Here is a 23,510-nt window from a genome sequence, read left to right as displayed (position 1 = left end):
GCACACTGAGTCTCAGAGAAGGATCCTGACCGCGTGGAAAGGTCCCCAGTCAGGCCCGAAGTTCTGGGGAGGCCTAGCCTAGCCCCACCAGGGGCCAACTGTGTGACCTTCCAGCACATAATTTTTCCTCTGTGAACCTGAGCGATTCATCCAGTCTCCCACTCCGGGCATGTAAAAGGTGAAAATGAGATGACAACTGAGGAAGCCCCCTTCTCCCAAGTAGGTTCCCCCAAATAATCCGGCTCTTTCAGACTAATCCCCACACCTCTGGATCCCCGGGACGTTTGAGTTGCCCCGCTTCACCTCCTTTTGGGTCCCCGAGAGTCTAACACCAACACACCTGTTGCTTGCCAAATTCATCCAGTTGTTTATTCGTTCAACTTACACCTTTGCAGGGGCCTCCCCGAGTCAGCCCCCGGGGACCAGTGCTGTCCTCCTCGCTCGATCCCACCGGCGCATCCCCGCGCTTGCTCACGCCTCCCAGCTCACACTCGGGCCCACACCCTTGAACGCCTGGGTACAGATACTCGGACCACGCCCGTGGCCCACGCGGGTCCTGGCGTACGTCACCTGCGGCCTCGGGTCTCCACTGGCCTAGTGGGGCGCCCCTGGCCCCTCCGCTTCCCCCGCCACCACCCGCGAGCCGGGACCAACCATCGCCGCCCCCGCCCGGAGTAGGCCCCGCCCGCACACCGCTTCAGGTGCCCAATGAACGCCTCGGCTTGGGCCGGCCCCGCCCACCCGGGGGAGCCCCGGCCGCCGATTGGTCCGTCCGGGCGCTGTGTCCCCGCACGTGGGGCGGGGGTGGGGGGGGTGAATGAAGTGGACGAGATTCCCCCGCCCCCGCGTTTACCTCCCCCACCCCGCGGGGCCCGCCCCCCTCCTGCGCCCAGTCCAGCGCTGGCTCCCCCGCCCGCCTGCCTGCCGCTGCACTGGAACCTGGCGTCCGGCTCCCCTGGCTGAGGACCCCGCGTCGCGGACCCGCGATGGCTAAGCGCAGCTCGCTGTCCATCCGCATCGTGGAGGGGAAGAACCTGCCCGCCAAGGACATGTGAGCAAGCCTGGGGATGGGAACCCGAACTGTCCAGGAGGGGTGCTGCCCCTTATGCCCGCCTCACCTTCCTGGGGTCTACACGGCCCGCCCACAAGTAGAGCAGTGGTGGCGAGGGTGTGGCGAGTGCGGCTGCGGTGGGAGACAGGCAGGGAAATAGGGACAGTGAGATTTGCTTGGAACACCGGACAGGGGATGACAGGGAAGGGCCCGGGACTGGGGAGGGGGCGGGGGAGTTTATAAGGGGCCTTCAGTGAAGGAAGACGGAGGCCCACAAGCGGAAGGGGCTTCGACAGAACTGGAGCGGGCGTGGGGGAGACATAGAAAAGGAGTTGGCTCTGTGCACTGCGGGGGGTGTGGCTGGAGGGGGTGGAGGGCCCCTAAAAACGAAGGGTCTTCTTCAGGAGTTCTGGAACACTTAGTTCCTGGCAGTATGCACCCTGCACCCGAAATGCCCTGGGGCTTCCTGCTGTGCCTTTGAAAAGGGAAGGAAGAGTAGCCCTGTTGGTCTAGAGGCAGGATCTGTGGAGGATGGGGTGGCCGGGGAGTCGCTGTTCTTGTGTCCTCAGCTTTGCCTGAGGAGCAGCCTTTAACCCTTAAAACCACCCAGCAAGGCCGCTGTCACTGGTCCATTTTACGGATGGGAAAACGGAGGCTCCGAGAACAGGGAGATGCTGGCCCCAGGTGGAAGAGCAAGGTCTTAATCCTAGGGCTCCTCACAAGCACTGACATCTAGGACCTTCCCTGGCCCCTGGCCAGATTTGAGGTTTCCAAAGCACACCCCCCTCCCCCTTCTCCCCACCTCCACCCTTCTGGGTAGGTGCCAGATCTGAGCTGTCTGATCCCATTGCCGCCACCCTCCTATGAGCCTTGGGCGGCTCATTGTCCACCAAGTCTCAGTTTCCCCGCCGTAAACTGGAGGTGGAAATCCCTCTCGGTGGAGGGTGATGGAAAGTATGAAGCCTGAGGGCCTGGCTGCCTGGAGGAGGGGCGGGGGCGGGGGCGGGGAGCCCGGAGGCAGCCTAGGGTCCAAAGTCTGCTGGCCGGCAGCTTCCCCACCCCTGGGCTCCTCAGCGGGTGCCGGGATGCCGAGGGGGGGCGGACTCGGGAGTGGGGCGCAGGAGGAGGGGTCTCAGGCACCTCCCTCGCGAGCACAGTGGTCCCCGGGAGTTTCCCAGTGCGCTCAGCGCCACCAGCAGTTCCAGTTCAAGGCCCCCTGGGCCTGAGGAGGCCAGGCTCAGCAGTTGCCATGGCGATGGGTGAGGGAGGGTGCTGGGCGGGCTGTGTCAAGGTGGGTTTCGCTGTGTGAGGGGAGGGGAGGGGAGAGGAGGGGAGCTGGAGCTGGGAATGTGGTCTCTCGGGTGGGGAGGCAGATGAGCTCTGAGAAGGGTCTCGGTCTCCAGGCCCAGCCTCCAAGCACCCACCGCCCTCCGCCCCCCTGCTGGCACCGGTATCTAGGTCAGCTTGGCCTCCTCCGGCTGGTGGCGGCTGGGAGGTGCAGCCCCTCCGTCTGTCGCCTCCCTCCCCATCCCCACGGCGCTGGCCCTAGTGCCTGACTCCAGGCTCTTAGCAGCCGAGGGCAGTGAAACTGCACTCTGCCCACCCTGATGCCCGGTTCCCCAGCCCTGCCTCTCCGCAGGCGAGAGACTCCTCGGGTGGGTGCCTCCATCCCCAGGGGAGGGGTCACCAAGTTCTGTGGGTTCTGCCTCCAGAATCTCTTTTCTTGCCTCCTGTGTACTCCCCTCCCCTCCCCTCCTTTGGTCTGTCTTCGCCATAGTGGCTGGTATAGGCAGCTCTGACTCATCAAGCATTTCTTAGATCCAGCTGTGAACCCGCGCCACCTCAGGCCCTCACATCTGGGCTGTTGGCCTCCACTGCCCTGCTCTCGCACATGTGTGAGTCTTCCGCCTTCAAGCACTTCCCTTCATGGGCCGCTGGAAAACTCCTATTCATCCTTCAGGACCCTTTCCAAACTTCTGCTTCCCTCCAGAGCTTTCCCTGGTGCCCTTGGGCAGGGTTCCTTGCCCTGTAGCACTTTGGGTCAGCTGGAGTTAGGATGAAGCCCTTGGTACCAGCTGCTCCTTTGTGGGCTGCCCCTGCCACATGATTCTGAGCACAGGAACCATGACTCATTCGTCTTGGCATTCTCGGCGCCCTCAGGGACACCTGCTCCACGGTAGAGGAGATTCAGATGTGTTGAGGACCTTTCCCATGCAGTCCTCTTTGTTCATTCGCCAAGTCGTGTCCAGCTCTTTGCAACCCCATGGACTGCAGCACGCCAGGCTTCCCTGTCCTTCACTGTCTCCCAGAGTTTGCTCAGATTCACGTCCATGGAGTCACTGATGGCATCCAACCATCTCATCCTTTGCTGCCTGCTTCTCCTCTTGCCCTCAACCTTTCCCAGCATCAGGGTCTTTTCCGATGAGTCGTCTCATATCTGCCTTATACAGCTGATCATTGGAAAAGGCCCTGATGCTGGGAAAGATTGAGGGCAAGAGGAGAAGGGGGTGACAGAAGATGAGATGTTCGGACGGCATCACTGACTCAATAGACATGAATTTGAGCAAACTCTGGGAGGTGGTGAAGGACAGGGAAGCCTGGCGTGCTGCCATTCATGGGGTCACAAAGAATCGGACACAAATGAGCGACCAAACACTGCTCCAACAAATGCTACAACAAACGTTTGTAGATGGGGAAACTGACGCTTAGGATGTGGAAGTCTTTTGCCAGGGCCACACAGCCAGTAGGGAGAGATGTCAGGAGTCAGATCCACTCTTCTGCTGATAGACCAAGCATCCTGTCTGGACCCAGGCTGCAAGCTTGCTGTGGGGCTCAGTGAGGACCCAGCCTTGCAAATGTCATGCAAAGCATTTGGGCATGGCAGGGGTTCAGAAATCTCAGGAGGCCCTCCCTGAGTGCTGGAGGCAGGAGTGATGGTGGTGAGCCTGCACCCCTGGGCCTCATGAGCCCCAAGCCTGACTCACGAGCAACATCCCTTCCAGCTAGCACTTGGATGCCTCTGAGGACAGGGAGCTCGCCTTCATTCTTGGTGATCCATCTTGACTGAGACAGTTCGGAGGAGGGGTGGTCATCACACAGTGGCCACCCACCTCTCTGCCACTTCCACTCGTGGGTTTTCAGTCCTCTTAAGGGCACAGGGCCCAGCGGTGCTCCCCGAACAGATTCCAGAGCCCGCTTGGTTCTGTCCTGCTTCCTCCCCATCCTCCGGTGCCTGGGCCGGCCAGAGAGGAGCTGAGTCTCATGGTGACCGGTGACCCGCTGGCTCCCTTGCCCAGCGGCCCTGGGGACGGTCCCGGGGCTATTTCAGGATTTGCCCTGATCCTCCCCCTTCTACAGCCTGGAAACTGCCAAGGCCCTAAATATAGAGGCCCCGCAAGGAGCCAGGCTGGGCCAGCAGCAGCAGTGAGTGGTTTGGGGAAGAAGTGGGAAGGGGCCCAGCCCAAGGGCCTCATGAGGGCAGAGAGCACAAGTCCCAACAGCTGGCCAGGGACCACCATTGGGCTCAGGTCCGTAAAAGCCTACTCTTTTTTTTTTTTACAAAAGTATTTACTTATTGATTTGGCTGCATCGTCTTGATTGCAGCACATGGTATCTTCTCTAGCTGCAGTGCATGGACTCCCGTTGTGGCTGGAGGGCTCAGTAGTTGCCTTGCTGGGGCTTAGTTGCTGCAAGGCAACCGGGGGCAGGGCTCTTGAACAATGGGAGAGGGTTACAAAGGGAAGATCAGAGAGTCCCGGGCGGTGCTAACAGTTACTAAACACAGTCTGTGGGCTGGCCCTCACGTCAGGTCAGCCACCCTGTGAGCTGGTGTTACAGATCCCAGTCTACGGGGAGGAGGGACTGAGTCTTGGGAGACATTTCCCATCGGTATCAGGAGAACCTTTGTCTCCAATAGCTTCCTCTGCAGGAGGATCCCCTTTTGAGTAGGGAAGCTGGGCTTGGAATTCCCCAACCTCCAACATGCAAATCCAACATCTTCCATTTTATGAGCTGCAGACCTGAAGGGCACTTCTGGAGAAAGTTCACTCCCGCTTCTTGCTCAGGAGAGACCCTGGGCCTGGCCAGGGCTGCCCTCAACCCCAGGGATCCCCCGCCAACATAGACAGGAGGAACCAAGCCATCTTGGCTTGCCTTCCGTATTTATTCTTTCCCAGATGGCTGGGAGCTTGAGGCTAATGGCTGTCCATTCATTCATTCATTCCGCTCAACACTCATGGGGATGCAGTCTTGTGCCAAGCCTTGTCAACACAGAAGTGGTCCCTACTCTCGGGTTATAGTCAGGCAGAGGAGGCAGCTGGTGACAGTACCTCACTAGCAGTGCTGGGATGGGAGGGGAGACCTTACTCCCAGGCTCTGGGACAGGTGTGGGCTCTCAGAGGAGGGGGCCTGGGAAGGGGTTTTGGGAGGAGTGGGAAGGCAGTCTAGGCAGAAGCAACAGCAGGAACCAAGGCTCAGAGGAGAGACTGACGTGGCGGAGGGGCTTTTGTGACTGTGGTTTCTGTCCTCCCCTGGACGAGGCAGGGTTTGGGGGCTGTGGGAACCGGCAGGAAGAAGAGACCTGTCCTGAGCTGGAGAAGCAGTGGCCGGGGAGCCTTGGTGCAGGTTCCTGCCTTTGCCTCACCAGCCTCCTCCCAGACCAGGAGTGGAGGCACACTTTTCAGCCTGAGTCTTTGGGTCCCAGCCTAGGACCTGGTGCCTCAGCCTGGACTGCCCTTTCTCCTGGGCTGGGAGGAGGGGTGCCCATGGCCCGCCTGCCCCCATCAGTCCCTCCCGTCTCTTGTAGCACCGGCAGCAGCGACCCCTACTGCATTGTGAAGGTGGACAACGAGCCCATCATCAGGTACCGCCCCCGCCCCGCCAGCCCCATCCAGTCCTCCTGCCCCGCCCCCCAACTCCCACATCTAAGGGCGTGTGAAATTTGCATGGAGATGGCCAGGGCTTGGAGCTTCTGATTTCTTGGTGCCCATTAGGTCCTGACAGCCTGCTGGGAGGTGAGAAAAGACCGACTAGCCTTGCTAATTACTGGCCTTAACGCCCATAGAAGGATTATCTACCGTGTGCGCTGGGCTCTCAGCCAAGGGCCTCCCACCCACTCTGTTCCTCCTGACAACTTTACAACCGGCCAAAGGGCCAGAGGATAATGGCTGGTAACCACAGCTGTCACTCAGGAAGGATGGACTCTGCCAGGCCCTATGCTAAACCTTTTGCAGCCTGTTTAATACTTACCATGAGCTCCAATACTTACCATGAGTTCCATACAACAGCATCACATCCCATTAAAAAAAAAAAAAGCTAACTTGCCCAGAATGGCCACTTCCCCTGTGCTGTATCCCTTTCCCCATGGGCCCCATGATGCTGGGCAGGGTCTTTGCTGTCTGGTATCCTCTCCCATGAAGGCCTTTGCCTCCAAAGTTCATGGCCAGAGCTGCTCCACCCTTCTGCCCACTGGGGTGCCCACTGCTAATCAATAGCCAAGGCGGTTACGTCAGCCCCACAGTGCTTCCCACCTGCAAACAGTGTGCCTTTTTCCAGGCTCTCTCCAGAGCATGGACACTGGGGGATGGGGGGAGCAGGGTGGGGAGATGCCTGACTGCTCGGGTTGTCTCAAGGACAGACAGGGAAATCAAGGCCCCAGAGTTCAAGTGACCTGTCCAAGAAGTGGTTGGGGTGAAGGTGATCCCCTGAGCCTTCATCAAGGTCCTTGGAAGGTTTCAGCTTACCCTGCGGAGTTTTGCGGGGTTTATTTTGGTCACACCGCACAGCATGTGGGATCTTAGTTCTGCGACCAGGGATGGAGCTCACCACGCACCCCCGCAGTGGGAGCGCAGAGTCTTAGCCGCTGGACCACCAGGAAAGTGTCTGCAGCCCTGTGAGTTGAGGGTTCTGCCCTGGGATGAACCAGAGCTGGCTCTGTGGGGCAGGCTCCAGACCTTGGCTCTCAGGTTCCCTCCCAGGAGGACTGTCTGTCCCCAGAGTCAGGTTGGCCATCCCCCTGCCTCCACCCTCAGCAAGCGAGTCTCTTCAGCATCAGGAGCCAGGGGAGGCTGGGAAGCTAGGCTTCCGGTCCTGGCTCTGCCGTTGTCCTGCTGTGTGACCTGAGGCCAGAGACTGCCAACTCTGGCCTCAGTTTCCCCAAATGGAAAATGGCCTGATAGATGCAGCCAGTGCCCCAGCCAGGGCAGAGAGCACAGTCAGGAGGGGATGATGGGCGGCGGACGATGGAGGGACAGGGAGAATCATTACTCAGCAGAGCAGTCCGGGAAACGGAGGGGGATGTAGGGACGGGTGGGCTCCAGCCCCGCAGCGCCCACCGCCTTGTCCCAGCCAGGGGTCTGCGGGCGGTGCTGAGGGTCGTCTCCTGCAGGACTGCCACTGTGTGGAAGACCCTCTGCCCCTTCTGGGGCGAGGAGTACGAGGTGCATCTGCCGCCCACCTTCCACTCGGTGGCCTTCTACGTCATGGATGAGGATGCTCTCAGGTGGGCACAACCCTGCTCCCCATCCGGGGCCTGGACCCCGCCCCCCATCCCTCTCTGGGACTGCGGGTCACTTTGCCTCCTGTTTACAGCCTGGAAGGAGGGGGAGCCCAGGGGACCTGCAGGGTGCAGGGCTTGGATGTGTGCAGCATCTGTGTCCGTGTGTGTGGATTCGCTATGCTCACACCCCACTACGCGTGCATGTGTGCTGGGCTGTGTGTACATGGGGGTGTGAACTTGGAAACAGGCACCCGGAGAGAAGAGCTGGGCGTGTAGGTAGGCACACGCGTAAGTCCACGTGCAGACACATGCCCCCGAGAGGGCCTGCCAGAGGGTCACGGGCCCTGCTCCATGCAGGCTCCTGTAAGTGACCGCAGTGTCAGCCTCCCTGCTCCCGAGAGGGGCCCTGAAGGGGGTGGGGTGTATTGGGGGTCTCCGGTTCTGCACCAGCCCTGCCCAGCTCGGGCTCCCTCTCCACCCTCCAGCCGGGATGATGTCATCGGGAAGGTCTGCCTTACAAGGGACACGCTGGCCGCTCACCCTAAGGGTAAGACCCCAGGAGGGAGGCCACGCCAGCTTCTCGTCCCCTGCCTTCCCCTACACTGGTCTGCCCAGTCCCCGGCCCATCCCCTGATCTGAGACCTTCCTCTGGGATCCTTCAGTCCCCTGTGCTCAGGAAAGCCATCACGGCCCTCCCCCGAAGGGCCTGTGGCCCTCTCCGTCGCCTGTTCCCTGGTCTCTGCCCTGTAGCTGGGACCATTCTGCCCCCCTAGTTGGGACCACACCCCCCCGGGGCAATGAGGGGCTCCTAGTGAGATCTGAGACCTCTGCACACAGAGGAAGGGGCCTCTTTATGTTCCGTTTTCGAGGGGTGGGGTTCTCTCCTCCCAGTCTGGCTGGCTGTGTACCCCACCAGGTCTCCTCAGCCTGGTTCCCAGTGTCCTCAGTCGAGGGGATTGGTCTGGGACAGGGCGTGGCTAGAGAGCCCCTGGAGGATTGGGGCACACTGACATGTTTGGAGGGGTCAGCCCTGCCCCAGCCTGGCCGTGTGACCCGGTGCCGCCTCCTCCGGGCTGAGTCACCATCTGCCGATGGAGGTTCAGACCAGGAGCTCAGAGGTGCTTCAGGCTCTGCTGGCCTGAGCCCCCGTGACTCCCGAGGGGCCTCCCCGGCACACACCTGCTCCCATCCCTGAGGCTGGGGCGGGCCTGGTTGCGGGGATGGCCGCTGCTGACTCACGGGGCCTCTTGGCCCCTGCCAGGCCTGAGGCCTCTCCTGCTTGTGGCCCCAGCTGGCCGCTCAGGGGCCAGTGGCCCCCGTGATGCCATCCCCTTGTTGCACCCCCATCTGTCGCATCCTCCTCCCGGCAGCCCACTCTCCCCGTCTCTTAAGATGGGGAAACTGAGGCAGAGAGGCCTGTCCCAGGATGGGGCAAGGCCAGGGCCACCAGATGCAGCTTGGGACCACGCTGGACTTGGACTTTGACCCCACCGCTGTTCAGCTCCTGACCCTCGGTGTCCCCGCTTGCCACTGGGGGCAGCAACCCTGGCCTCCCGGGAGCTTGAGAGGTCCTCGAGGCGATCAGGCAGGGGCCCGGGGCGTTTGGGTGGGGCCGCTGTGGGAAAAGGGCCAGGCCCCTGGCTGAGCCTCGGCCCCTTAGGTTTCAGCGGGTGGGCCCACCTGACCGAGGTCGACCCTGATGAGGAGGTACAGGGCGAGATCCACCTGCGGCTGGAGGTGGTTCCGGGGACCCGTGCCTGCAGGCTGCGCTGCTCTGTGCTGGAGGCCAGGTGAGCCATGGGGAGCTGGGCAGGGGGCCCCCCGGAACTAGAGAAGCCCGCCATGGGTGCTAGGCCTCCTCTCCCTGATGCCACCAGGCTTCCTCCCTGGATGGCGGGCTCTGGGGGGAGCCTGGGGACGTGAAGACGCTGCCCCGGTGACCCCGTGGGAGGCTGTCTCTCTTAGGGGCAAGGATGCTGGTCTGATGCTGGACTTCCAGGCATCCTCGAGCTGTGGGGGTGAAGGGGGAGGGGACCCTGCTCCCTAATCGTCCAGCCCCAGTGCCAGGACTGGGCTTCCCCTGGGTTTAACTTCATTGTCAACTTGGCCTGACTTGTGGGGTTGGCGGGGAGCCCTCGGTAGGGTAGGGTAGGGTAGTGGGGGCGGTGAAAGGAGTTGCTGTAAATCTCCAGAGGAAGGGGTGGGGTTCTCCCCGGAGGGAGAGTGACTTGGATGGGAAGCTGGGGCTGTCACCTGTGCCAGGGAACCCCCCGCCCCCACCAGGGTATTTTTAGCTGCAGGCTCCACTCCCGTTGGGGCCTGAGTGTGAGTCACACGCACTCTGTGAGAAGCACCTTCCTTTCTGGCTCCAACCCACCTCCACCGGGTCCTTGCCTGCCTCCAGGGTGGGAGTGGGGGCAGCCTGTGGAGGGACCCACCAGCCGGCTGGCACCTGTGGAGTCCCTGCAGGGTGGCTGGCCACTCTGGAGGAAAGCCTGCCTCCTGAACATGAGGCCGGTGGCTCTGCTGGGCTTTATTTTGCGTCCCGGGGCTGGGACATGCACAGCCAGCCCCAGGGAAAATGGCTGGACTTGGGCAGACTTACAGTCAGTCCCCTCACACCCTGTCATCCTCACGGACCGTCCACCCCTCTGCCCACTCACTTCCTCCGTCCTCAGCCTCGCCCAGGCCAGGCTGTGTGTAACCTGAGTGCTCACACGCTCACATGCACGCTCACACACATGCACACGACTTGGCCGCCTCTTAGGAAGTGACGGGGTTGGGGGCGAAGGGGGGACAGCGGTCAGTCATACCTCCCTTTGGTGTGTGAGGGGACTTCTCCCCTGCTGTCCTCGGCTCTTGGCCCCTTACGGAGCTGCCTTTGTTGCAGAGGCAGGAAGAACATTTTCTCCTCCTGTTTCTGGGCAGATTCTCAAGGCCACGCTCTGGAATTTTAATAGGCAGTTCTGAGGAGGAAAGAGAAGCAGTCATAAGAGGCGTAAACTGGAAAAGACAGAAAAGAGCAGAAAATTATATTTCCGGGGAAGGGAAGGCGGAGGGGGTTCGTGATTCTTCCAAAGAGGGTGCTAAGCTGGGGGCGCCGTGGCCAGATTTGGTCCTGGTGAAGGACCAGCTGCAGGGAGAGGGCAGGATGGTGGTGGGGGTTGCTCCCCAAGGGCCCCCCCCCAAGTAGGAGGGGGTAGGCCTTCTAGGAGCCCGTTACCTCCATTCAAGGGATTGTCTTCTCCACTTTCTTGATGAGGAAACCGAGGCTCAGAGAGGTGAGCCTTGCCTTGGGAACGGAGGGCAGTGAGATGTGCCCTTGGACCGGGCTATTCCAGGCCGCACTTGCCTCGCGTCCCTGCCACCCAAGGAGGCGCAGCAGCTGGCTGGAGACAGAAGGGGCCTTGGAGGACCCTTAGCCTGGTGTGGGGAACACGTGGGAGGGTCCATGGGGTGAATGCAGTGGGAGTCAGGGTCTAGAAAACGGAGAGACACTGTCCGCAGCCTCCCAGCTTGCGCCCAGGCCTTTCCAGCCTGGTGTAGGGTCACCCCACAGTGGGGCAGGGGGTGTCCTCCTGGGTGAGGCTGGGTGACAAGTGGGTGCTCTGGTCCCTTGCAGGGACCTCGCCCCCAAGGACCGGAATGGTGCCTCTGACCCCTTTGTCCGAGTGCGATACAACGGCCGCACGCAGGAGACCTCGGTGAGGACGCTGGGGGGCCGGGAGCGGGCCGGGGGCTCGGGGACCTGCCCAGGCCCTCACGGCCTCATCCTCTATCACCATCACCGGGGAGGTCAGCTGAGGTCTGCGGTCTCTCAGAGGAGGCTCGGGGAAGCAGGGTGGCCTCTCCCAGGGTGCACGGTGGGTCCACCTTTCTGGTGCCAGCTTCTGCGGTCTCTGCTGCCTTTGCGCCCCTGGCCCGGGTGTGCTGCGACAGTCTGCCCACCTAGGGGTTAATCTGCCAAGTCCAACCCCTGCCCACACTGCTTTTTTCTCAACTCCGGGAAACAGCCGGCAGGGGCGGGGTGGACTTGCCCCTGGTGGGGAGGGCGTCGAGACCTGGGTTCTCAGGGCAGCCTGCTACCATTTTGCTGTGTGGCCTTGGACTAGTGTCTTATCCCTTCTGGGCCTTGATTTCCCCACTTGAGAAGTGAGTAGGGATTTGGACACGGAATCGTTACCTCTGCTATCTCGGGGCCTCTGTGCGGACAAGGAGGGGTTGTTGCCTCAGAGCCCCTGCAGGGAACCCAAGGGAGGTGTGTGGGGTGGCCCCACGCTCGGGTGGCCCCGGGGAGACTGGTGGAGTCAGCCCGCCTCCAGTGATCAGGGATTTCTTTTGGGGCAGATCGTGAAAAAGTCATGCTACCCACGTTGGAACGAGACATTTGAGTTCGAGCTGGAGGAAGGGGCGGCGGAGGCGCTGTGTGTGGAGGCCTGGGACTGGGACCTTGTCAGCCGCAATGACTTCCTGGGCAAAGTGAGCACCCTGCCCCTTCAGGCCACCCCTGCCGGCCTCCGATCCGGCTGTCGCATCCCACAGCCGGGCACTCAGGAGGCCTGGGATCCCCCGGGTGCTCAGGGACCCTCAGCAGGTACCCCCTCTCCAAAGAACAGTGGTTGGCAAGGAAGAGAAATGAGGATCCCAGCCTTGGGTCGTCCCCACCTCTCCCCCGCCAACAACCACGGCCTGTCCCGCTCCCAGGTGGTGGTCAACGTGCAGAGACTGTGGGCAGCCCAGCGGGAGGAGGGCTGGTTCCGGCTGCAGCCTGACCAGTCCAAGAGCCGGCGGGAAGAGTGAGTGCTTGGGGCTTGGCCGCAGGGGTGGCGGGTCTGGGCCCTGGGAGGCTGAGCCTCGGCTCCAGCAGGCAGGCAGGTGTGCCGGCCGGGGGTGAGTGATCGGCCCTGGATTTCCTGTGCCCTTGTCCACCAGGCTAGCATCCTCTCCTCTTTCCCTTCTGACAGTCCTGGGCTCAGCCCTGACCTCAGAGCTCCAAGGCAGTACGAGCCTCCTGCTTTCCGTCTTCTGGCAGATTCTAGAACAAGCCTTCAGATACTTTCCCTTTAAGGGTGTCTCTGCAGACCCTAGACCAGAGTTCAAGTCTCCAGAGCTCTGAGTCAGTGTCCCTGAGCCATAGCTCTCACTCTCCCCCCAGTTTTCCAGGAATGGGGTTGCCAGATAAAATACAGGATGTTTGGTGAAGCTGAATTTGGGATAAACCTTGAACTGATTTTTTAGTGTATGTCCATGAAGTGTATGAGACAAACTTATATTTAAGATACTCAGTGTGACTGAGTGCCTTGTATTTTTATTTTGGTGAATCTGGCAACCGTATAAGGAAGCCCCCTGGCCCCCTTGCCCTCTACTCAGCCTGGAAGTGGAGGAACAGCAGTGTCCCCACCTCGAATGGTTCAGCTCTGTGAGTCCACAAGAGGTCCCAGAGCCCCGTCCCCACACACACACCCTCATCAGGACAGGGGTTGGGTGGACCGCTGTGTCCAACTCCAAGACATTTCCATAGAACCAGCCACGGCAGTCTTGTCACTTGTCACTTAGCCGGGCTGTCCTGCAGGTAGTGGGGGTGGGGGGCCTTAGGGTCTATCAAGCCTTGGTCAGCAGCCTCCCCAGGAGGGGTCAGAACAGGGGAGCTTGGAAGTTAGGTCTAATGTGGCAAGTTGCTTACCTAGTCTGAGCCTCAGTTTCCCCTGGCAGGTTGTCATGAAGCTTGGGGATTTGCTTCCTGTGTAAAATATACACATGGGAGCTGTTCTCTGGGAGTTGACAAACTCAAGGCCGGGGAGCCTAGCAGGCCCACATGGGTGAAGCCTGGGGTCCTCAGGAGTCTCGAGGTGGTAGGGAGCCGGGCCTTGAAGACGGATGGAGCTCCCCTGAGGATGGAGGCAGCAAGGGCTTTCCAAACAGAACAGCCGGGGCAGAGAATGGGAGGTGGAGGAGACGGTGCGAGGAGACCTCGGTGGAGGGCCGGCTGGCTCAGAGGGATGGCAGGGAAGACAGAAGCAGTGGGGAAGGGGCTGGCCCCGGGCGGCCTGGGTCCCTGGTGGAGAGGTCACGGGCTGCCCGTTCCAGGGGCCACCTGGGCTCCTTGCAGCTGGAGGTGCAGCTGCGGGACGAGACGGTGCTGCCATCCGGCTGCTACCAGCCCCTGGTGCAGCTGCTGTGCCGAGAGGTGAAGCTGGGCAACCAGGTGAGAAGCCCCCGGGGGAAGGCGGGAGACTCAGGGACTGTGGGTGTGTCTTCCCTGTCCTTCTAAACACGCTCTGAAGAGCGAAGATCTGAGCCGTCAGAACCAGCCAGTGCCCAGGGCCCCTCCGTCCCTTGGGACAGTGGGCCGCCTTCTCTGTGGTCCTTTGCGGTCCTGAGAGGGAAGGGTTGGGGTTCCCCTGTGCGTCCTGCAGCCCCGCCTCCCCTCGCCGCCCCCTGCAGGGCCCAGGGCAGCTGATCTCACTCATTGAGGAGACGACCAGCACGGAGTGCCGCCAGGAAGTGGCCACCACCCTGCTCAAGCTCTTCCTGGGGCAAGGACTGGCCAAAGACTTCCTGGACCTGCTCTTTCAGCTGGAGCTGAGCCGCACCTGTGAGGCCTGGGAGGGAGTGGCCTGTTAGGGCACCGGGTTGGGGTGGAGGGCCGGGAGCCTAGGACTCCAGGGATGCTCGGAGGTGAGAAATCCCAGAGTCCTCCTGCAGGAGGCCAATGGGTCCAGTTAAGGAGGGAGATGGGTCAGATTCGGAAGTAAAGGAAAAAGCAAAAGGCAGAGATGGGGTGCTGAGTTGACAGGTGGCCAGGAGGCTCTTTACTGAGTGGTTAGCAAGGAGCCCCTAGTCCTAAGCTCCTCCATCCTCTTCCCCAAAGCCTTGTCACTCTCTCAACTCCCTGCCCACGGGAACCTCTGCTTGTAGGTGAGGCGAACACCCTGTTCCGGAGCAATTCTCTGGCCTCCAAATCCATGGAGTCTTTTCTGAAGGTGAGGTTGCATGGTGTATTGTCTTTGTTTTATAGAGGAGACTGAGATTCCTAGAGGCGGAGAGACAGAGCTGCGCCTTAAACTTGACTCATCTGCCTCCTGTCCGGGGCCCTTTAAGGCTGAGAATTCCGTTCACTCATTCATTCATTCATGTAGCTGCAGTTTGTTGAGCAGCTTTCCCCTGTGTGCGCCAGGTTCTACCCTGGGTGGCTACAGCAGGCAGATGGTGGCTGGGAGGCCAGCTGCGGGGAGAGAGGGCGGGTAGCCGAAGGTGGGAGGCGGGACCAACGCTGCTCGCGGTGGCCCCCAGGTGGCAGGGATGCGGTATCTGCACGGAGTCCTGGGCCCCATCATTGACAGGGTATTTGAGGAGAAGAAGTACGTGGAGCTGGATCCCAGCAAGGTGGAGGTCAAGGATGTAGGGTGAGGCCAGGGGTGACCCCTGAGGGCGGGGTGGGGGGCGGACAGGGGGACGGGTCAGGCCCTTTGTGAAAGTGTGCGTGTGTTTCTTTCTGCCTGAGTCGGCCTTTCGTCCGCTCTGCCCACTTGTGCGTTGACTGTGTCCCTGTCTTGGCTGATGTCTTTCTACACCTGTGTCTCCGGGCGCCCCTGTCGGAGTCGTGGGTGCAGGCGCTGACCTCGATCTTTCGGCGGGTCCGCCCCCGGGGCCCACTCAGGTGCTCTGGACTGCACCGCCCGCAGACCGAGGCCGAGGTGCTGGAGCAGAGCGCGCAGACGCTGCGCGCCCACCTGGGGGCGCTGCTGAGCGCACTCAGCCGCTCGGTTCGCGCGTGCCCCGCCGTGGTCCGGGCCACCTTCCGCCAGCTCTTCCGGCGCGTGCGCGAGCGCTTCCCCGGTGCCCAGGACGAGGTGCGCCCTCTGTCGGTGGGGCTAGACGGAGGGGAGAAAGTGGCGGGAAAAGAAGGGGTGGGTGTCTCAGGGCCTGGTAGGAAGGGGCCTGATTGATGGTTAGAAGCCCAGGCTGGGGCCGAGCTCGGGAAGGTCACGGGAGCGAGGGAGAGAGTCCCAAAGGGAAGGGAGCTGTCAAAAGAGCCCAGGCCTCGCGGAGACCAGCCCCCCACTCTCTCACGCCCTTCCAGAACGTGCCCTTCATCGCCGTCACCAGCTTCCTGTGCCTGCGCTTCGTCTCTCCTGCCATCCTGGCGCCCAAGCTCTTCCACCTGCGAGAGCGGCACGCGGACGCCCGCACCAGCCGCACCCTGCTCCTGCTGGCCAAGGTCCGGGGCTGCGGATCCTGGCGGAAGATGCCCAGCTGGGTGCTTGACTGGGGCCCTTGCTATGTTCCCCATTGTGTTTCACATCGGCTCTAGGAACGCCTTGTGGCAGGCCGCCGGTACCCTCCTGCGGCACGGCACTTCATAGTTTTCAAAGCTTTCTCATGGTCGCCCAGTCTCATGATTAAGGGAACAAGTCCGCGAGCTGGAGGGTGCCCAAGGCCTGGTCGCACCACATGTTGGGAGAACAGGGACCTTCTAACTCCCAGATCTACTGACTACCAGGCTGCCCTTATCTCCCTGGCACCAGGCTGGGGCCAGGGTACCCGGTGGAGCAGAGTCTGCTGTGAAATCCACAGGTCAATAGACTGGGCCCAAGTAGTCCCTAACTATGGACTTCCCTGGTGGCTCAGATGGTAAAGCGTCTGGCCTACAATGCGGGAGACCCGGATTCTGTCCCTGGGTTGGGAAGATCGCCTGGAGAAGGAAATGGCAACCCACTCTAGTACTCTTGCCTGGAAAATCCCATGGAAACAGGAGTCTGGTGGGCTACAGTCCATGGGGTCGCAAAGAGTCGGACACGACTGAGCAACTTCACTTTCACTTTCAGTCCCAACTATAAGTTCCCTAAAGACTCTTGCCTGGAAAATCACACGGACGGAGGAGCCTGGTAGGCTGCAGTCTGTGGGGTCGCTAAGAGTCGGACATGACTAAGCGACTTTATTTTCCCTTTTCCTTTCGTGCATTGGAGAAAGAAAGGGCAACCCACTCCAGAGTTCTTGCCTGGAGAATCCCAGGGACAGAGGAGCCTGGTGGGCTGCTGTCTATGGGGTCGCACAGAGTCGGACACGGCTGAAGCGACTTAGCAGCAGCAGTAGCAGCAAAGACGGCAAACTGTGACCCGCCCCGCCCCGGTCCCCAGTGGGATAGAGTGGGCCCTTGAGCAGAGCTTGGGTCGCCCCTGCCTCCATTTCTACTGTGGGAGTAGCACAGACAGGGTGCAGGTGGGGGGTGGTGGGAGCAGCCGTCGCCTGGCGTCTGACTCTAGCAGAGTCTGGCCTTTCCTGCTGTCGAACCCCTAGGCGGTCCAGAACGTGGGCAACATGGACACGCCAGCTTCCAGGGCTAAGGAGACTTGGATGGAACCGCTGCAGCCCACGGTGCGCCAGGGCGTGGCCCAGCTGAAGGACTTCATCACCAAACTGGTGGACATCCAGGAGAAAGACGGTGAGCCCTTCAGGGCGCGGCCCCGCCCCTGCCCCGTCCACCTCAGTGCCTCTCCACCTCAGTGCTGCTCCACCCACAGCCTGATGTTGAAGTTTGCTCCGCCTTCCCCCGCCAAGGGCTCACGTGTTGCCTTCCCTCTCTGGCCCACAGAGCTGGACCTGCAGCGGGCCCTGAGCTTGCAGGCACCCCCGGTGAAGGAGGGGCCGCTCTTCATCCATAGGACCAAGGGCAAAGGCCCCCTCACATCCTCCTCCTTTAAGAAGCTCCACTTCTCCCTCACCACGGAGGCCCTCAGCTTTGCCAAGACCCCCAGCTCCAAGGTGGGTAAGGGCGGCAGAGGGTAAGAGGGGCTCTGTGGGGTTGGAACACCCTGGAGGCACCTGTCCCTTCCTCTTGGCCCATCTCAGGGACCACCGGGGCTGGAGAAGAAAGCCAGGCAGGGGCCAGCTCCTGGTGGCAGCCACAGGGTGACTTAAGACCCAAAAGGAAGAAGGTCCTCTTTCTAGGGGATCCTGGGGTGGGCAGCAGCTGCAGTGTCTGGCCCTGGCTTCTTGGTCGGGGTGTGAGCGAGGTGGGGCACTGAGGCATGCTCAGGCCCCCAAGAGGCCAGGTTGAGTGAGCTTGTACTCTGTCCTGGCTGAGGTCACTCTCAGAGCAGGCTCCTGGGAGGGTGAGTCCTCTGGATCCCTGGTGCCAATCCCTGGTGCTGCAGAAGGGGAGACTGAGGCCCAGAAATAGGAAGGGGAGTGACCTCGGCCTGAGCCTCCCTTCCCCTGTCCCCATTCCCCTAGAAAAGCACCCTCATCAAGCTCGCCAACATCCGGGCAGCAGAGAAGGTGGAGGAGAAGAGCTTCGGCAGCTCCCACGTCATGCAGGCTATCTACACGGATGACTCGGGCAGGCTCCAGACTGCCTACTTGCAGTGCAAGGTGTGGGCCGTGCGGAGGGGGGCCCACGGCCAGTGGGGGTCCTGTGGGAAATTCTCCCCACCCTGGGTGGGCTGGAGTGAAGGTTGAATGAGCTTCTGACCGCCTGTCGCTGTATCAGGCACAGCATGGGTGTGAAAGCTGATGTGAGTGCCGTGGGTGTGTCTCTCGGGGTCTGGGTGCCTGGGAGGCCATGCCCATGTCTGTGTGGCCCTGTCTTGGCACCCACACATAGGTCCTAGGTCTCAGGGTGGTCCAGTGCATAGATGAGTGTGTCCCTGTGTCTTGAATCTTCACATTGTATATATTTGTTGGAACTTGTCTTAAGTTGGTGTCTGTGTGTTTCTGTGTGTGTGTGTACATATGTTTCCACACATAACAATCGTTTATGCAAGTGTGTGGCTGTGGGTCATTCTCTCAGATCTCCTTCTCTTCTTCATGTATTAACCCATTCACTCACCCATTGATTCATCTAAAAAATATTCATTGAGTCCTTTCTAGGTTCCGGGCACTAATCTAAGTGATGGGGGTACTGCGGCAGACAGAACAGAGTCCTTGCCTTCATGGGCTTCCATCACAGGGAAGGAGATAAATCCATAAATAAATATTTTAAATGTCAGTGAAAATATTTGACATTATTTTAACGTCAGCGCTTTGTTGACATTGGCAATGGAGACTGAGAGAGAGGGGACAGAGTGGGGTGCGGCAGGGAGGGGAGCTCAGGGAGGGCCTCTGACGGCAGCATTTGAGCAGGGACATTGAACAAGGGGGATGGAGAAGTGGGAGGGGATGTGCTTTGTTCCCCAGAGTGACTGTCTTGGATGCAGGGGTGGGAGGTCACAGACCCATCTGATGGGGCCCAACCCCCAAGGACTCTCTGATGGGTCAGAGTCTAGAGCCACAGGGGAGAAATGGTGACAGCAAAGCCAGCACACATGACTGGCGGGTTTGGGACTGCCCAGGGGCTTGGCTGTGGGGGCCAGTGGGGCTGACATGCAGCCTTCGCTCCCTCACCAGTCCATGTGCTGGGTGTGGGCTGCCTGCGTCTGGAGAAAGGGCAGCTTTTTCTAATTCCCCCAAAGCTGCTGAGCCAACTCTCAAGACTATGTAGTCCTGAGAGGCAGGGCAGCTTCAAGGATGGAGGGCTTCCTGGAGGCGGTGACCTCTCATCATGGCCCCTCCCCCTCATCCCCTGCAGTGTGTGAACGAGCTGAACCAGTGGCTGTCTGCTCTGCGGAAGGTCTGCATCAACAACACCGGCCTGCTGGGCTCCTACCACCCTGGCATCTTCCGTGGGGACAAATGGAGCTGCTGCCACCAGAGGGACAAGACAGGTGGGATGCAGGCCAGAAAGCCACAGTGCTGAGTCCGTCCCCCATAGGCCTCAGGCCCCTGCCTAGGACATGGGGCTCTGGAGCCCCACCTTGGTGGCCACCTGGGCGCCACCTGGGCACCTGTGGGCACTCCTGAGGCCAGCCAGGCCATGCAGGTGCTCTGGGCAGAAAGGGTCCCGTGATCTGGTGGTTTGGGAACTGCCACTTGGTGTGTACAAAGCCTGTGGGTGCCTGAGAGACCCTGGAGGAGGCCAGAGTTAGCATCCCGTATCTGCTGCCATCTAGTCCAGCTCTTTCCAAACTCCTTTTCCAGGGAAGCCTTTTTCAGCCCAATGAAAGAGCTTCTTGCAGAACCAGGGTTCTGAGGAACACGCCTTAGGGATTCCTTGCTAAAGAGGGCTGAAGAGAGCTCCTGAATTTGCATATTGCCACACTGGCAGCCCGATAACTGGAGCTGTGAGTTGGGGGTACCCTGGGCCTTGGGCCCTAGAGAGAGGGCAGAGAGAAGCTTCTAGAACTTTCAGTGATGATGGAAATGGTGTGTATCTGTATGGCCCAACACTGTGTGTGTGCCAGCTGTGGACATGAAGTTGTTGAGCACTTGTGATGGGGTGAGTGTAGCCAAGGAGCTGAGTTTTGAATTTATTTTAATTTCAATTCATTTTTATATGAATGGTCTCACGCGGCTAGTGGCTATCTTCTTGGACAGCAAAGTTCTTGAAGGTTCCAGATCTTCCTGCATTATCTGTATCTCCTTTACAAAATTCTTGCTCCCCAGTCACAGAAGACACTCAGCACTTCGAGCAACCCCCTGCCTGCAGGCCGGGCCAAGCCTTGAGCCCCATAGCTCGGCATGGTCCAGGCCCTGGGAAGATGGCCCACTTGCTCATGCTTAGCCCTGGCTCTGACAGGGAGCAAGGGCAGCTTGTTACGAGCATGTCCCTGGGTGATGGGCCTGGCCTGCAGCCTCCGGCTATAACGTTGTGGCGAGAACCCTTGTCATTGGCGCAGCAGGGCTCCCCAGGGCGCTACGAGGCAGGGCCTGATAGCTGCGTACTGTAGAGGTGGAGACCGAGTCTTGGCGAGGGCGGATGTCTGTGCCAAGGTCGTGAAGCCAGCACGTGGCAGAGCCAGCTCATTCCAAGGCACAACCCTCCTGGCTCCTCTCACCATAACCTTATGGTGCCTGGCTGCTCCCAGCTTCCTTCTAGGCAGGAATCTTCCAGAAAGTGGTCCAGCACCCTAGGTTGTATCCTGCATAACTTCCCCATCCTGCAGTTATGTCAGTTACTGCTCAGGAGCTGAATAGGAGGGAGATGAGGGGCTGCCCCCTGAAGTGTGGGCGCCACCGACCGGCCCTGGGCCAGACCTCCCAGGCTGTGCCCCCAGCCCAGCCCCGCACCGGGGGGCCCCTGAGTCCACCCCTTGCCCTCTCTAGGCCTCAGTTTCCCCATCTGCATTCCAGGAAGTCAGATGTGAAAGCTCACAGTGCCTGCCCACCACTCTGTCCCCTCTCTGCCCCCAGATCTGGGCTGCAACAAGACGCGGTCCTGGGTGACCCTGCAGGAGTGGAATGACCCTCTCGACCACGACCTGGAGGCTCAGCTCATCTACCGGCACCTCCTGGGTGTGGAGGCTGCACTGAGGTGAGGAGGCCCATTCGGGGGCAGTGAGGCCCACGCGGCAGAGCCTGGGCAGCCCCCGGGGATGTGCTGGGGGGCTGGGGGTGGCCAGAGCCAGGATCGGGCTCAGGGCTCCTCCATGGTGGCTGTTCTCTTCCTTCCTAATCCAGCCCCCACACCTTCCTGGCTAGGGCACCCACAGCTGGGGAGGGCAGGGTGCCTGGATCTCTGCAGCATGAGGCTGGCTCTATTTTGGATGAAGGTGCCAAGGGCTGTGGAAGCCCAGGGTCAGGCTGTGGTTGATTCCCGCCCCGATTGACCCTGCCCCCTCATCTGCCCAGTACTTCCGTGGGGCCCTCAGAGGACCGGGACTGCTGTCAGCAAACTCACTTAATTCAGTGGTTCTCAGCCGTGGCTCTGGCTTATTTTAGTTTTATTTCTGTACTTTATTTTTTAAAATATCTTTCGCTGTGCTGGGTCTTCATTGCCTTGCAGGCTTTTCTCTAGTTGCAGTGAGTGGGGGCTGTGCTCTAACTGCATCACGAGGGCTTCTTATTGCGGAGGCTTCTCTTGTTGCGGAGCACAGACCCTAGGGCATCTAGGCTTCAGTAGTTTTGGCTCCCAGGCTCTAGAGCAGAGGCTCAAGAGTTGCGGCACAAGGACTTAGTTGCTCCGAGGCATGTGTGACCAGGGATCGAACCCGTGTCTTCTGCTTTGGCAGGAGGATTACTTACCCCTGAGCCACCAGGGAAGCCCCTGGCTCCAGCTTAGAAAACATGGGATGCTTTTTAAAAACCACTTTTTGCAGCTACTGAAACAGGTGGATTCTTATCATCCCCCATTTAAGCCAGGAAGCAACAGAGAGCACAAAGATTTGAACCCAACCTACCTGGGGCTCAGGTGAGACCAGTGCCCAGGCTCTTAACCAGCACAGCCTGCCTTGAGGGCCTCCCCACCTCCAGAGCCTCTGACCAGCCCTGGCCCATTCCAGCCTGCTGCCCAGAACTTCTGCCCCACCAGGAACTCCAGCCTCTGGCCCGATCACCTGTCCGCGGCCCCCTGCTGCACTGGTTTCCTACAGCTGCTGAGGCAGATTATCATACATTTGTTTGCTTAAACAGCACAGATTTCTCTTCTTCTAGTAAATGTTGAAGAAGCAAATGAGCAGAGGAGTAAGGGACCAGACTGGACTCCCCGGGGTCACCTGCGGCACCTGAGTGGGGGAGCTTGTTAGACCTCAGCAGAGGGACACGTCTCTCCCAGAATAGATCCAGGAGACAGTCAAAGGACTGAGCCCATAGAATTTCTCAATAAGGGGCACAAGGTCTGCACGAAGGCTGCTCGCCTTCCCTCTGTGTAAACACACAGAGGATTGTACTTGAGCGGCCCGGGGTGCCGTTGGTGAACGCGTCAGGAGCCACGCTTGAAACAGCACTCTCAGGACTTCCCTGGTGGGCTAGCGGTTAAGACCCCGTGCTTCCAATGCAGGGGGTGCAGGTTTGACCCTAGGTCTGGGAACTAGGATCCCACATGCTGTGCAGTGTGGCCAGAAAAAAAAAATCACTGTCTCCTGTTCCCAAAAGAGAGAAACTCATTCCGTAGCCAGTTAACACTAGGGGATGTTCAGGGTCCGCTTGGCCCTCTTCCCAAGGGCCCTGCAAAACAGGAGTGACACGGTTCAACCTTGGTTTCCAAACTGCCTTTGCCGGGGTGGTGGGGGGTGAGGGGTGAGGGGGGACCAAGGGAGGGGGCTGGAAGCGGGGACGAGGGCAGTGAGTGGGGGCCAGCTGAGACCTGGGCCCATATCTCTGCCTGTAGATTGGAAAAGTTAGGCCCCTGCCCCCAGGACCCTCTCCAGCTCAGGAGTCCCAGCTGGGGTCACCCTGGGTCCCGTTGGGACATGGGAGCCTCACACCCTGTCCTCTCTCCCCACAGGGAGAAACACCGACAGCTGAGCATGGGCCCAGAGGCAGGCCGCGGGCCAACGGGCCCTGGGGAAGGTAGGTGCTACCCACCCCAGCCCCCTTTCGGGCATTGTGGGTGGGGCCTCCCTCCCTGGGGGGGCCCTCTCTTCTCTGACCCCGTGTCTGCCTCCAGCCCCTGGGGACCCACTGGCCGAGCTGTTCCAGGTGCTCGGGGACCTCCAGGAGGCCCACAGGTCCAGCCCAGCCGGCTTGCCGCCCTCGGAGCCGAGCCGCATCCTGGAGCTGCAGACGTGAGGTGCCCCACAGGCTGCGCCGCGCCCCGCCAAGTGCTGGGAGACCCCCGCGCACTCTCAGTGTTTTGCCTCACTCCCTCTTATTGGGGTGCAGGGCCCAGGTCCCTCCTGGGCTGGGGGAGCCAGGGTTCTGGGGGCTCCGGAGTCCAGGGCTGACAAGGCTGTGGCCAGTCATCACCCGCCTGATGTCTCCAGGGAGCTTCAGTTGCTCTCGCTCTTCTGTAAGGCCAGGCTGCTCCCCGCCGCCATCTCTACCACATGCCCCAGGCTGCGCCAGGGCCCTCCTCTCCTGCCCAGGGCAGAGCCAGCCAGAAGCCACCCTTTACGGTGGCCCACTCCCAGATGGACTGACACTTCTCAGATCCAGAGAGGCAGGAGGGAGCGCCGAGCCCAGGAGACCAGGCCTGGACCTCAGCAC

General features: G+C 60.5%; 1 protein-coding gene across 1 annotated transcript; it reads left to right on the top strand.

Annotated features, from left to right (window-relative positions):
- The first annotated feature begins 873 nt into the window (after window positions 1–873).
- RASA4B (RAS p21 protein activator 4B) lies at window positions 874–23,233 on the top strand. The gene is made up of 21 exons (XM_052636414.1): window positions 874–1,051; window positions 5,856–5,912; window positions 7,437–7,550; window positions 8,033–8,094; window positions 9,208–9,337; window positions 11,170–11,251; window positions 11,895–12,026; window positions 12,252–12,343; window positions 13,635–13,752; window positions 13,992–14,142; window positions 14,466–14,530; window positions 14,841–14,953; window positions 15,208–15,400; window positions 15,631–15,768; window positions 16,848–16,992; window positions 17,143–17,312; window positions 17,784–17,921; window positions 19,117–19,252; window positions 20,778–20,898; window positions 22,810–22,874; window positions 22,972–23,233. The coding sequence occupies exons 1-21, from the start codon at window positions 987–989 to the stop codon at window positions 23,091–23,093; spliced, it is 2,409 nt and encodes an 802-aa protein (XP_052492374.1). The 5' UTR covers window positions 874–986; the 3' UTR covers window positions 23,094–23,233.
- The last annotated feature ends 277 nt before the right edge of the window (window positions 23,234–23,510 follow it).

The sequence above is a fragment of the Budorcas taxicolor genome, chromosome 2 (genome assembly GCF_023091745.1).
Source record: "Budorcas taxicolor isolate Tak-1 chromosome 2, Takin1.1, whole genome shotgun sequence".
Taxonomy (NCBI): domain Eukaryota; kingdom Metazoa; phylum Chordata; class Mammalia; order Artiodactyla; family Bovidae; genus Budorcas; species Budorcas taxicolor.
Note: the sequence above shows the minus strand (reverse complement) of the source record. Positions and strands in the feature narration are given on the sequence as shown.

Coding starts and splice junctions, on each gene's coding strand:
- RASA4B (XM_052636414.1), top strand. CDS start 987: ATGGCTAAGCGCAGCTCGCTGTCCATCCGCATCGTGGAGGGGAAGAAC. Junction 5,913..7,436: donor GACAACGAGCCCATCATCAG/GTACCGCCCCCG, acceptor CGTCTCCTGCAG/GACTGCCACTGTGTGGAAGA. Junction 14,143..14,465: donor GCTGGAGCTGAGCCGCACCT/GTGAGGCCTGGG, acceptor CTCTGCTTGTAG/GTGAGGCGAACACCCTGTTC.